The following is a 14,578-nucleotide window of genomic DNA, read 5'->3' as shown; positions in this document are numbered from 1 at the left end:
GGTCATTAACATTCCCTGTTTTCAGCAGTTTGGGGATTTTCCTTTAATTTGAAAGACTTAAAGCAACATTTGCAACATTTCGGGGGATCTATTAGCAGAAGTGGAATATCATATTCATAACTATGCTTTCATTAGTGTATAATCACCTGAAACTTAGAATTGTTGTGTTTTCGTTAGCTTAGAATAAGCCTTTCATATCTACATAGGGAGGAGGTCTTCTTCACGGAGTCCGCCATGTAGCTCCACCATTTTCTACAGGATCACAGAACAGATAAACCAAACAATGGCTCTAGAGAGAGGCTGTCACGTTTTTACATTACCTGAAAGCCAAAGTAGTTCTCCAACATGCCTCAAAACTGCAGAAAAACCGTGGCACCGCCAGCCGCCATCTGACTTCCATTGCTCCTAAAGTAGTGTTATTATGGTAAGGATGGCCTCTGAGCGAGGCGAACAGCATTACCACTGTTTTGCACACGGCAGCTCACATTAACGCAGTCTTAGAAAGGGAGGAGTGAGCAGAGGGGTACTCAGTTGGTTGCAACCACACCACTAGATGCCGCCAAATCCTACAAACTGTACCTTTAATAGATGATTTTTAATTAATCACCAAAATAATCAACAATGTAAATAATTGTTTGTCGTAGTCCTGACACAGTCAATTCTTGTTCATTTTAATCTCACCAAATGCATTATTCATGTAACTGTAGTTTGTTTGTGCTTTTTTTCATTGGCATTATTGCCTGACGTTTCTCATCTTCCTTTAGTAATGAATTAGAAAAGATGAAGTGCTTTAGGAAGTCCTGCCTAAAACCTTGAGAAAATGCAGCACAACTGCTGTAGCGTCTCACCTCTCTTCTCCTCCTGCTCCTCCACTCTCCTCTTCCTCCTCACCGCTGTAGCCATGGTGACAAAGCTGATCGATTAGATTGTCATCTGATACCAAATCAGCAGAAACAATATATGACAGCAGATGGTAACCAGACAGAGGAGAGCTGAGGGAAGGGGGTGGGATAAATGAAGGGACCAAATTAAGATTAAACTACTTCAGCTCATTTGCATTTACAGTGTGTGATTTGTTGGTTACACATGAGGGTTACAGAAACTGGCACATGGACACGACAGAAGGTACTAGTGATAGAAAGTAGGAGGAAGTAAAGAGATACAGAAAGTTGGACAAAAACTTGCAGTAATATATGAGAAAATAAAAATGACAGTGGGTCAACACAAACTCTTTCACCACTGAAATACGGATCTAAGCAAAAGATTTTGCACGTGCCTGTTTATTAACACACATTAACAAGCAGATGAGGAGGAGGAGGAGATGAAAATGTGAGGTTTGGGGCTCTGGCCTTTAAACAGATGGTGTCCAGACTGAGACAGACGAGGAGTTAAACCCAGGAGAATTGGTGTAGCAAAGGGCGGAAGAGAGGACGCTAGAGAGACACAGAAACCTGGATGTCCTCCAATAATACGTTCACAATGGATCCACAATTAAATCAAATTGTTGTTGTTTTTTTACATTGGAGGTCTAGTTTTATAACTAAAGTGCAGACACATGTCTTATTTATTATTTGATTTGAATATTCTTGGAAATGAAATAGTTCATTATGGGGTTTTAAATCTTCATGGGCAAGGCATCATTAGTCTTGGCCAGGTGTCTGAGCTTATCTGCAGTATAGAGCTAAAGTTCTGACAGATGTGGAGGGATCGGGCGTTATGTATTCATTAGACCTGCGCTGAGACTGAGACGCTGGGCTGCAGCCAAAGCTGGAGCCTCTAGGTAAAAGATGGTTCCAACAAAACTGAGAGACTTTTTTTATATTTTCAGAGACATTAATCAACATTGAATAAACTGGAAATACTTAGCCAAGATTGACTAATTTAAATTGCTAAACTGTTAAGGCACAGGAAGAAAAAGTTTTGGCCTAATGAGACAAAAATCCCTTTCACTGAAATAATGTGTTTGACTTTACCCTCTGAGACCCAGAATAGACCTGTTTTTTGTCTTTTTTGGGGGGTTCAGGGGTTTTAGGGGGGATAGCAGGTCAACAGTAGATGTCACATAGAAGTGGTGTACATCATGTGATTAATTTGAGATGCAGCTCAGCACTGTGTGTCAAGTTGTTCTAGTCATAAATCATAATAACATAAGTGGTCATGTCTGTAAAGGGGAGACTCGTGTGTTCCCACTGAACCCATTTTCATTCACATATCTTGAGGTCAGAGGTCAAGGGACACCTGTGAAAATGGCCATGCCAGTTTTTCCTATCCAAAATTTAGCCTAACTTTGGAGCGTTATTGAGCTAGCTAACATGACATGTTACCAATGGATTCCTTTGGTTGAACCTGCTACAGTCTCAGTCGGGATCGCGGGCGGGTCTCTGAGGGTTAAAGACTTACAGTATTCTTTACTTTGAATTAAGTTTTCTTGGTTTGGCTTGTTTGTTTTCATTGATGATCTGTGGATCTGGACTTCATTTCAGCACCAGGAGCTGTTCATCATCTGACCTTTTTAAACAGCCGGCTGCATGGTGGTAAAAAATGGTCATTTTCTTTATAATGTAGATCAGAAGTTCTCAAACTTTTTGCAGCCAGGGATTTCTTACAGGGTAGAACATTTTTCCAAGGACCCTCTGATAATCATACTAATTAATGTAATCGACAATCATAATTAAGCATATGCTTACTACCATTTGGAACTATTTATAACACAATGCTTCATATAATCACATGCATTGCTAATAAATAACACATATCCAAATCAATGAAGTAGCTACATAAAGTCTAACTAAAGGATGCACTTCCTCCCGCCCTCAGATCCTCACTGAGAAGAGAGAGTGTGCAAATACTAATGTTTACTAACAACCATTCTGAGAAATTATCTTCATCACATGACGTCTCTTTCTGCCTGTGATGAGCAGCGTATCCAGGGTGACATTTCCCAATTAACAAGACAAGAAACGGTCACATCTTGGAGAGAGTGATAATGATGTTAGCCCTAGACCGAGGCCTTCTCAATAACCACACATGAAATGGCACCGTAAACGCTCATTTCTGGTAGTGTCTGAGGAAACATTCTCCACCGTCGTCACAGAGGTGGAGGCCATTTGGTGATTTACTCCCAGTGATTATGTTAGTAATGATTAGCAGTGACATTTCCCTCTGAGTGATGAGCAGATCAAAAATAAAATCCCAGAACCCTAATACCCCTGTTTTGATATAGCTACAGCCCTCACACCCTCAGCCTCCTTCTCCGAACCCTGTACCTCCATCAGCACTGGGACCATTAAAGTGCTGCAAATGGCAAAGCATGTGCTCTGGTGAAATTAACAGCTTATGACCGAACCGAATGTTGTGCACTGTGGTTTACAGACTCCCAGCCATCTACTATAAAGGCTCATTGAGCTTTTAAAAATCTCATCACCAGCTCAGGCTTTACAGATATGACCCAATCTTTCTTCACACAAAGGATGCAATGAGCTGTTTCTGTTTTTCATTTTTGTATGTTTTAATGGGCAGAACAGGTGGCGGCAATTGTTTGTTTTGGCAATGAGACTATAAGACACATTTCATGCTGATTTTCTTTCTATTTAGACACATGTCCTCACATGTCCTCACATGGTGGCGTTATTCAGAAAAGAAACTCTACCCTTTAAGTTACTCCTGCTCGTTCGAAACAGGCTGCTCATCTGCTATATAAGAAATTCAGGGCAGAAAGGAAAGATATTCTTTCTATATATATATATATTCCATAAATAAATAGGGAAAATGCCAAAAGGTGTTGCAATTCCATCCATTTCCATCGTAGATTAAGTAATTTCACATGGCAGACTATGATGTTAATTTCATGCATGCTTGTTCATTTAATGGATCTAAAATAATTGTTTTGTTACTAAATGGCTTGATAAGTCGTTTTTGTTTTTCTAGTCTTGATATTGTTTCAGCACCTCAGACAGTGCCGGTCTCTGCTAGCAGCAACTGTGAAGATCCGCCTCTAGGAGACAGCACAAGTCCCTCATATTTCAGTGTCCTATGTCCCTGACTAGCTTGTCGCTAAGGAGGCTAAATAACGCTCCAAACTTAGGCTAAATTTTGGAAAAAAAACTGGCATGGCCATTTTCAAAGGGGTCCCTTGACCTCTGACCTCACGATATGTGAATGAAAATGGGTTCTATGGGTACCCACAAGTCTCCCCTTTACAGACATGCCCACTTTCTGATAATCACATGCATTTTTAGTCATAGTCAAGTCAGCACACTGACACACTGACAGCTGTTGTTGCCTGTTGGGCTGCAGTTTGCCATGGAATGATTTGAGCATATTTTTTTAATGCTAAATGCAGTACCTGTGAGGGTTTCTGGACAATATTTGTCATTGTTTTGTGTTGTTAACTGATTTCCAATAATAAATATATACATACATTTGCATAAAGCAGCATATTTGTCCACTCCCATGTTGATAATAGTGTTAAATACTTGACAAAATCTCCCTTTAAGGTACATTTTGAACAGCTAAGAAATGTGTGATTAATTTGCGATTCATCGTGATTAAATATTTTAAATGATTGACAGCCCTGGAATATAAGCATAAAATATCTTTATAAATTCAATCAGACTTCATGATATGTGAATGAAAATGGGTTCTATGGGTACCCATGAGTCTCCCCTTTACAGACATGCCCACTTTATGATAATCAAATGCAGTTTTGGGGCAAATCATAGTCAAGTCAGCACACTGACACACTGACAGCTCCTGTTTGCCATGTTATGATTTGAGCATATATGTTATGCTAAATGCAGTACCTGTGAGGGTTTCTGGACGGTATTTGTCATTGTTTAGTCTTGTTGATTGATTTACAAAAATAAATATTAATACATTTGCATAAAGCAAACATATTTGCCCACTCCCATGTTGATACGATTATTAAAGTCTATCTATAAAACAAAGTAACATCATGTTTTTGTAACCCACATTAAATGTACATGTCATTAAATTATTCTTTATGGACAGTAGAGGGCGCTCTAACGCACCTGACACTGTGACGGACTGTGAGGAGGACGAGCTGCAGAGCTTCACCCACGACCTGTTTTCAGCATCAGACTCAACAAAACCAAGACAGCATGGAGACAGAGGGGGGGATAACTTTACCTGCTGATGATACCTGCACTGATGTTTATTGATGCAGCTTTAATATGTGAGACTCTTGAATCGGCTCTGTTGCTTTTGAATGTGCAAGGTAAGTTCATTTTTTTTTTTTGAGCTGCTCTTTGTATAGTCCCAGCTGGCTGCAAGCTTAACATATTTACCAATTAAAAAGGCTAGTTATTAACATTAACAGGGAAAAAAAAAAAAAAGAATAGATAAAATAATCCTACCCTTTAAGTTACTCCTGCTCGTTCGAAACAGGCTGCTCATCTGCTATATATAAGAAGTTTGGTGCAGAAAAGAACGATATTCTGAGTTGGTATAATGTGTTATGAACAATTTATTTTTCCTTGAACAAATAGGGGAAAATGCAAAAAAAAATAAAGTGTTACAATTCCATCCATTTCCAGTGTAGATTAAGTTATTTCACATGGCACATCACTAATGCTTGTTCATTCGATTATTTTTGAGATAACAATAATGGATTTTAAATCGTTATCGTTATTGATAAGTCGCTTTTGTTTTTCTAGTCTCGATATTGTTTCAGCACCTCGGACAGCTCCGGACTCTGCGAGCAGCAAATGTGAAGATCCGCCACTAGGGGGCAGCACAAGTCCCTCATATTTCAGGGTACTTTGTCCCTTAATCTTTGGCCAAGTTTTACAATACAAAAAAAAACTAAATCTGAGTATGAATTGAAGGCAACGAGAGATGTAATGAACACAAGCAGACAGTTATCACAATGGCATATACAACAACTAAAGACAACTGAATTTTTTTTTAGAAATAGCCCATCACATGAATGTTTGCCTTACTCCTAAAATAAAAGCTGGTTCAAGTTTGAGATCCTCCATGTAGCCTTTATGACGCCTTCAGTGGAGGAAGAAATGCAATACCCCAGTGCAAAAATACTCAAGTAAAAGTCATGTATACAAGTATTGGCATCAAAATATACTTTAAGCACCAAAAAGTACTCATTTTGTAGAATGTCCATTTCAGAATATTATTATCATTATTATTACTGATATTATATTATTCGATTATTGATGCATTAAAGTGTACATCACTTTATTACAAATGGTAATGTGGGGCTAATATTTGTATATATATATGTGTATATAATATATATATTTTATATATATATATATAAAACCTTATATAATGCTGGGAATTTGGGCATCAATAAAGATTTATTGCTATAATAACATCGTAATGCTGTTGATTTGGAATTTGTATTATTAATCTGAATCTTTAAAGTAACTCAAGTTATCAAATAAATGTAGTGGTGGAGTAGAAGTATAAAGTAGCCGAAAATGGAAATACTCAAGAAGTAGTAGAAGTACAAGTACCTCAGCAAATGTACTTAGTTACTCTCCGCCACTGGGTGCCTCACATGGGTGAATTGATGTAGAACAATTCAGTTTTCGTGTATGAAATAAAATCCCCACGTCTAATACTGGGTTGTTGTATTTTGTCCCAATTCCCGACAATTAGTGATACAGTTCAAACAGAATCCCATCCAAACATCTCTGGAGGTATTTTTTTTATTATATTTTTCTTCAGGGTCTTTCCGGTCTGAGGACAGAAACATGATGCTCAGTCCAGACCAGCCCGGGTCCGACCTGTCCTGGGGACATCCGGAAACGGACACGGAGACCCTCCTGGACACATTCAACGTGCCCGAGGACGCAGAGGGCAGAGCGCGCTCTGTGCACGTGCCCGCCCTCAGCAGACAGGAGAAGAGAAGCAAGAGGCGCGCGACCGCGAAATATCGATCCGCGCACGCCACCAGGGAGCGGGTGCGCGTGTTGGCCTTCAACGTGGCCTTTGCGGAGCTCAGGAAGCTGCTGCCGACGCTCCCACCGGACAAGAAGCTGTCCAAGATCGAGATCCTGCGACTCGCGATCTGTTACATGTCCTACCTCCACCACGTGCTGGATGTTTAGAGGAGGAGGGACTGAGGCAGGAGGACTGCTGCTGGATGACTTCTGGATATATTGACACCAGAAGATTTGAGGAATACCCTGTATGTGCATGTGGGCTTATTAACTATAATGGCACACTGAGCATCACATTGATTTGTCATGCAGCTGCAGAACTACAAGCTGCTGTCATCAAAAAGATGAAAAGAATGGATCTATCTTGAAAGCTGCTGTATATTATATTTGTATAGCCAAAATACTAAAACATTGCAATGCTGCATGGACCTTAAAAAATGTGCAGCCTGCTCTATGACTTTGTTTCCTGTTTGCACCGATTTGTAGATATAATTTATTTAGATTCATGTGGGATTCGGTTGCAGCCTGAAATGAAATCCATGTGTTGCAAATAAACTGTGGCAGCTTAACATTTTTTTAAGAAACCTGTTTATTGTCAGTTATCTTCTCTTACCCCAGAAGTTTCTGATCTGATTTGTATAGCCATTATTAGATTTTATCTGAGAATGTGTCTTCTGAAAGCTTTTGGAGCTTTATTTTATTTTAAGTATAGACATTCAAAACCTGCAGTAGGCAGAATGCTTTTGGCATCATTGGGGCAAAAATTCCATAATAACCTTTCTGCATATTGTAATTCAAGTGCTCCGAGAGAAAACAAGACTTCTGCACCTATTTGATCAGCGCTGCCTAGTTTGACCGTTTAATCGGAGTTCACGAGTGATTGACAGCTGCTCAGAGACGGCAAGGCTCCAGCTTGGCTCTGATTGGTTGTTTTCCTCCCGTCTGTGAAATCTTGCAGATGCCATTAAGAGCACCGGAGGACATTGAGGCGCATGATTTTTTTCAGATTACCTGTCTCATGCACTACTGTCAGGATATAGTGACCGTTTTATAAAATTAACTTTTTTTTAAATCATATTTGCTCCATTTCTACCCACTGCAGCTTTAATTGAAGCTACGCTGTTCCTCTACCACATGGGTGAGGTTTTGGTATTTGTTGGTGTTTCTCTCCCTCTGGATGGGGCAGGTGTTTCTCCAGAGTAGACGAACCAAAACAACCATAATAGAGCCATCCATCTGCTTCCTCTCTGGGGACACACACAAATGAACATACAAATGAGACAGTGATGTGAACATATCCAAGAAATTATATTTTAAAAGACAAGAAAGAAAGAAATAGGTTTTGGCTCTGTGTTCTGGGATGAATGGCAACATGATTTGATTAAGATTTGGATGGATATTTTTAAGCCCAAAGTATCCAAGCAAAACAGTCCCACTACCACATTTTGAAATATATTTTCTGATGCTGTATGGTCACATTGAACATTTGAGTGTTTTGACATAACTATACTGCCCTGGCTTTGCAAATGACCAAAATAGGCTTTTATATCTCTGTATGAGATCAAGCAGCAGATACGAACTCCCCACGTGTCCCTTTTGATTTCTCTCTCCATTAGTCAGAAGCCGTCTTTGCTCCCTCTCTCGTTGCCTTTATGCGAGTCTCTGCGGTGTAATGTGGCCCAAGGGGCTCAGAGTATATTGTTCATGTCCACTCCAGCAGCAAGAGTGACAGCCCTTTGTCTGCACACGGCACATTACACACACTACACACTTGGTCTACACACTGGATACAATAGGTTGTATGCTGGGAAGGAGAGGAGGAGAGGCCAAACCGAACATCAGATTTTAAGATAAATGGGGCAAGGGACGTTGTAAAGGACATATATAGATGGTTATTAATATTCTGTGTAGTTTTAGCCAATGTGGGTCAAATACTTAAACTAGGTGAGAACTGTAGCTCTGTAACACACCACAGACTGTGTCTGGAAGGAGCAACACTGCCCTCTGATGGAGTTTCGGAGAGGCTAATTTAACTGTAAAAAGTTCATATACACTTTTTTATATCCTTAACGTCTGTGGATATATATTTTAAAAGGAATCTTGCAGTTTGTCTGTATTTGAGGCAACTGTATGGGCATGTGTATCCGTACCACTAATGCCTGCATACTCTGCTGAGTCATTGTTATTATTGGTTGGTCATTACTTGATTTCAGTGTCTCAGGTTGTAAGACTATTTATGCCTACATCAGTTATAGTGGGGTCACTTAAGTGTTTTTCTATCACCACCAAAAGTCAAGTTATGGGTCGAGGTTAGTGATGAACCGATCTGACGTTTTCAGTCCCAATATCGATAGCGATACCTTTGGGCGATACAAATTTGTTAAAACCTAAACAGACAATTTAAATTCTAGTATATGATGCAAATAATATAAACATAGAATTGAATTGAATGGATCGGCCCCATTGTCACTGATATCCAATATTTGAATCAATATCGGCCCGATATCCAATCCACTATCAGTATTGGTGCATCCCTAGAAGAGGGGGCTATTCATAGATATAAAACAGTTGTATATCTATGGAGCTATTGCTGTTTAGATGATATTCATGGTTATAGCTACATGTTTTGTGTGTGCCTTGAGCCATTGAGAACATTGCTTTATTTACATTCTGGAGCTTTCCATCGTATCACTTGAGATTCATCAGCAGATGTAGTTTGCTCAGCTGTTTTGTTCATGTTGGCTTAAAGAAGTGTGCATAATAATGGAAATTTAATCTGTTGAAGATTTGATATCATCAACAGCTCTAGAACAGCGACTAAATGGACCTTGAGGTGAGATGTTTGTCAACTGCTGTCTTGAGGGTCAAGAATAAACTTTTAAAACTCAACACTGCTGTATTGTGTAGACCTATCTCTGATATTAATGTTTTGTTTTTGTTGTTTTACAAACACTACCATCCTGCCACTACTATGGCCTATCTTGGTCTCTTTTCTTTTTCAGAATAGTGAAAAATTGGGGGGAAAAGAAATGCTAAATTTGGATTTATGAATACAAAATTTTGCTGAAATTATGATCAAATTAATTTTATAAAATTCTTTACATGTTTTACTATTGTTATTGTAGAAACCAAACAGTACACAATGCCAGTACAACCAAAATCAGAGTCAACATTACCAGTAGGCTAACATAACAAGACACCTCCTTCCAAAATGTGTAGGTGTCTGGACATTGCCAGAACAGGTGCAGCATTGTTTCTGGAGACATTTCACAAAAGGAGCAGTCAACACAAATGTTTTTAATTTTAAGCCAAACCATGATGTTTTTTGACTGCCTAACCTAGTAGTTTTGTTGCCTAAACCTAAGTAGTTTTGTTGCATTTTGGTTTGGTTTTGCTGTCGTAATCATTGTAAGCCAAACCATGATGTTTTTGTTTACTCAACCAACACAAGTAGTTTTGTTGCCTAAACCTAACTAAGTGGTTTTGTTGTCGTTGTTTAAAACTGCGACACCAGTTTAGTTGTATGGGAAAGTAATTTTGTGGGAGACAGGGTTGCTTCAGCAGATGAATGTGATCTTCTAGTGTCAAACCCTGCACATAACCTAAACCTAATTCTGCACAGTGAGGCTCAAACATCCAAGAGAATAATATTGATATGGTGATTTAAAAAACTTTGATTCAGGGAACATAACAACGAATCCCATCCTTCCTTATAGCAGGTCTAAATCTACCGTGAAAGGACGACCTCTTGTGGGCTACAGCTGAAAATATTATAATTGTAGTGCTTTTGAAGTGGATTGTACCTCCATGCTGCCTCCCTCTCTGGTACAGCTAGAACCACAATGGCCAGCAGCAGCAGGCTCATATGAGAGAGCTGCTCCTGTCAGCTACAGACAGACGCGCCTCAGCAGCAGCAGCAGCAGCAGGATTCACCGACACACCGACACTGAGACGCAAGAGGAGGAATATGACACACGTCTGAGAAAAAGAAAAGGTAGGTAAATGAATTGATGTCGCGATGCTGCGTTCATTGCACCGGGTATATCCTATCCTTGCCTGAGACACACACACACACAACACCCCTCGCAGGAATCACTGATGAAGTTCAATGCCGCCGTCGTGGAAAAAATGGTCTCCTTCTCATCAGACAGATGTGTATCCTTTAGTCCTCCTAACATTAATGTGGGAGCTAACCTTCTAGATATGCCTTTTATTTAGACACTGCACCAGTGTCTCTTATATAGGAAAGCAAAATAATGCATGCTTTATTTGAGGTGATGGTTTATAATCTGCTGTTGGTTATTCAGGATGTGACTGAAACCAGATCTATTGTAATCCAAACTGCATCAGTGTAACAGAGAGGTAACATCTCATCCCTATAGCTCTTTATCTCTCTCTCTCTCAGACCCAGGAGCATGTAAAATAAAGGGCGTATTAGATGCGAGCTGCAGGGTGATGGTGTGTGTCGCCATCATCATCAGCAGCAGCAGCATCTGTCTGGAGAGAGCACAGCTGGATGAGGTGTTACTATGACTTCACGTGTCTCCTTCTGACACTGTCTGTGCATGTCCTCCTCGGTATCTCAGAGTCATGATGCTGCAGCGAAACACCTACAGTCATGTATTATTGATTAGTGCTGATAGGTCCTGTGCAGAGAGGTTGAAGGACACTGTTGAAGGTGTGTATGGGAACCCCATGAATAGATGAGTCATCCACCTGGAAGCTATATTCTTGCCATGAATGATCAAAAGAAAGTCAGCAGTGCTTTTGTCATTGTGCTCTTTTAAAGCATGTTTTTTTTTCTGTCTGGCAGGGCAGAGTGCCACAAGTGTAATGAGAAGTGGAGCTACCTTTAGGGCTACTGTGGAGCTGCAAAGAAGCTTGGATAGTGCACGCTGTAATGCATGATGCATTGTAGAGTATAGTGTATTTACAGGCATAAAAGCACTGCTCTTAAGGAAGGAATGTGAGTTATCTCTCACCACCTCACTCCCTCTCTCTCTCTCTCTCTCTCTCTACTGTACTTTTATTTAGTTCCACATGAGCGGATCAGGGGGGCACTAAGTTTGCATTCCAGAGAACTGTGTCAGGTCTTAACTTTCTCCTCTTACTGTGATGTGTGTGTGGGTGTGTGTGTGTTTAGGTGTGTGTCAAAGAGCAGCAGGGTGGGAGTGGCTGAGACTCTATCCAGTCACTCACAGGTCACAGGTTTGCACATATCTGACAAATATCTTTGTGCCAAGAATCAATGTCAGAGTGTCGCACAGCAAACAATGAAAGGAAAATACACAGGAAACAAGTTCTTAATGACATCATTTATCCCCGTTGGTGAGGCCCACGAAATATTTCCATGGGAGTTTAATGTCTTTGCGTCTTTGGCTCTGCTCATGTGGTTTTAGTCAGCGATGTTATAGTGTGTTAATCAGCAGCTGTTCCTCTGGGTTAGCTGAAGTCCATGGAGGGATTGGAGATTGTTATTATCACTATAAATAACACTGGCACACACTGTGTCACCCATTGTTTGATTTCAAAGAGGTCTTACCCAGCTTATCGGACTGTGTTTCTCACGTGTGTGTCATGTTTTATTTTGCCACTTTCAAAGAGAAGGGTCATGCATGTATTATTGTTACACTAAAATAATATACAGCTGAAATAATTTGTCCCCAATTTTGTTTAGATAATCAGTTAATTATTTATGGCATCTATTTAGGAAAAATGCCAACAATTCAGTGGTTCCAGGTCCTTAAGTGTGACTATTTGCTGGTTTTCTTAGTCTCCTGTGGTAGTAAATTGATGTTGGCAATTGAACTGTTGGTTGGATGTCACCTTGGGCTCTGGAAAACCATGTCACTATAAATGACACTGCATATATTAAACAGTTAATCAGTTCATAAAGAAAATAATCAGCAGATTCATCGAGAATGAAAATCATTAGTTGAGGCGCTAGAGTCATATCTGTTGTATATGTCGTAGATGGGGTTTTGTAGTTTGTAGATTGCTTTGAAATTGTGAAACAAACGATAAAGCAAATAAACTAACACAGCAGACTGCCAGCTGCTGCATCTGGCAGATTATGGCATAATGCCACCAGGGCAGGGCGCCGCACATGAAGGAAGGAAGGCACGAGGGCTAATGGGTGTGAGGGAGGGCACAGATGCCATGGTAACCGGGCCTCAGCATGTGCTCTAGATGAGCTACGAGGCTGATCTGTGCCATTTAGTGTGCCAATGCTGCATTGGGCACTTTAATGGAATCTCAGATTCCACACCTCTCTTTCTCTGCCCGGTTTGGACGCCAAAGTCTTTTGCAGCCAAGGACATTGAACTAAAACCTCCACATTCTCATGTGTTATTATTAATTGATGAGTTGGATCAGTGGGGGAAATGCTGCGAAGAACCGAAACCTATCGGATGTTACAGCTCCCCCCATGGACTCCCACATGTATAAGTTGCAATAGTGCAGTCTGTTTGTATTCCCTCTTAACTAAAAAAAAAGGAGTCCATGATAATATGTCTGGACCCCCGAGCCTGTGTAGTTACAGTAGCTCCCACTGTGCAACAGCCTCCATTCACTAAACAAACACATTAATGAGTGTTTGTTTTGCATTAGTGTCACTTTCTGCCCCTGTGAATCCCTTCTCAGTGCAGCCAACCAGAACGGTCTGCAGCGAAGCAGATACGCCTCACTAGAGAACCCATTTTCCACACAGTGTCACTCACAGAGGAGGAGTTTTTTGGATGGACCGACCCAGAATAAGCGTGCAGCCGTTCGTCTCTGATGCACCTTGTTATGCTTTATTCATAGATATCCGTAGGTTTGTAACTGATAGTTTTTCTTACCCCGTGGCTGCGATTTTCCACATGGCCTGGTTCACTATGCCTCTTCATGCTCGTCTCGTGGATGAGTGGCTCCTCAGAGGAATCATCTTGGCCCACATACCGCTGCCACGCGCTCGGAGATCAGCACTCAGGGGGTTAACAGCTTTTATTCAAATCATTGGCGTTATTCATTTAACCATAAAAGGGGGCTGGGTGTGATGAGAAGCCATTGTTTGTTCTTTGTGCCCTCTCACTGTGCCACCCCCCCACCCTTGCTCTCTCATAGACGCATAACACAAATTTACTCTCAGTAGGGGTGATTGATTATTGCTCCTAGATGGGGCCTCCTGCCTTCGGTGTTGCCAAGGCAACAGTGGACGCTCCAGATGTGGGTTAGAGATGAGATATGGGACTTTTTCCTCTGTCAAAACTCTGGTTTGATGCTGCGACATCAGCTTTGATGCTGTGAGTGGTTTGTTCAAGTACAATATTCATTGAGGTCCTGCATATATACATACCTCTGCCGTGTTCAGCATATGTTCTCCTGCTTTCAATAGCATAAGTGGAGATTGACGTCCTATTCACTCTCAGTGAAACTGTACTTTTAAACACCGCACCATCATTTGCTAATTCTACCTTTTGTCTGACACATGTAATCCAGCCAGTGGTAATGTTATTACATCATTTATGCATTGGGTGGCAATCCTTAATGGAAAATCTGTGGTTTCTCATATATCCGCCGTCCACATTTCAATGCATGATGGGTAATGGAAGGAGAGAAAAACCCATCTGTATCATCTTAATGGAAATCAGCTACATTACTGCATCTCCTTCTAG

At 40.6% G+C, this 14,578-nt stretch overlaps 1 protein-coding gene across 1 annotated transcript; it reads left to right on the top strand.

Moving 5' to 3' along the window:
- Positions 1-4,902: 4,902 nt before the first annotated feature.
- LOC141782102 (helix-loop-helix protein 2-like) lies at positions 4,903-7,492 on the top strand. The gene is made up of 2 exons (XM_074658147.1): positions 4,903-5,236; positions 6,709-7,492. The coding sequence occupies exons 1-2, from the start codon at positions 5,155-5,157 to the stop codon at positions 7,089-7,091; spliced, it is 465 nt and encodes a 154-aa protein (XP_074514248.1). The 5' UTR covers positions 4,903-5,154; the 3' UTR covers positions 7,092-7,492.
- The last annotated feature ends 7,086 nt before the right edge of the window (positions 7,493-14,578 follow it).

This window comes from Sebastes fasciatus, chromosome 14 (genome assembly GCF_043250625.1).
Source record: "Sebastes fasciatus isolate fSebFas1 chromosome 14, fSebFas1.pri, whole genome shotgun sequence".
NCBI lineage: Eukaryota > Metazoa > Chordata > Actinopteri > Perciformes > Sebastidae > Sebastes > Sebastes fasciatus.
Note: the sequence above shows the minus strand (reverse complement) of the source record. Positions and strands in the feature narration are given on the sequence as shown.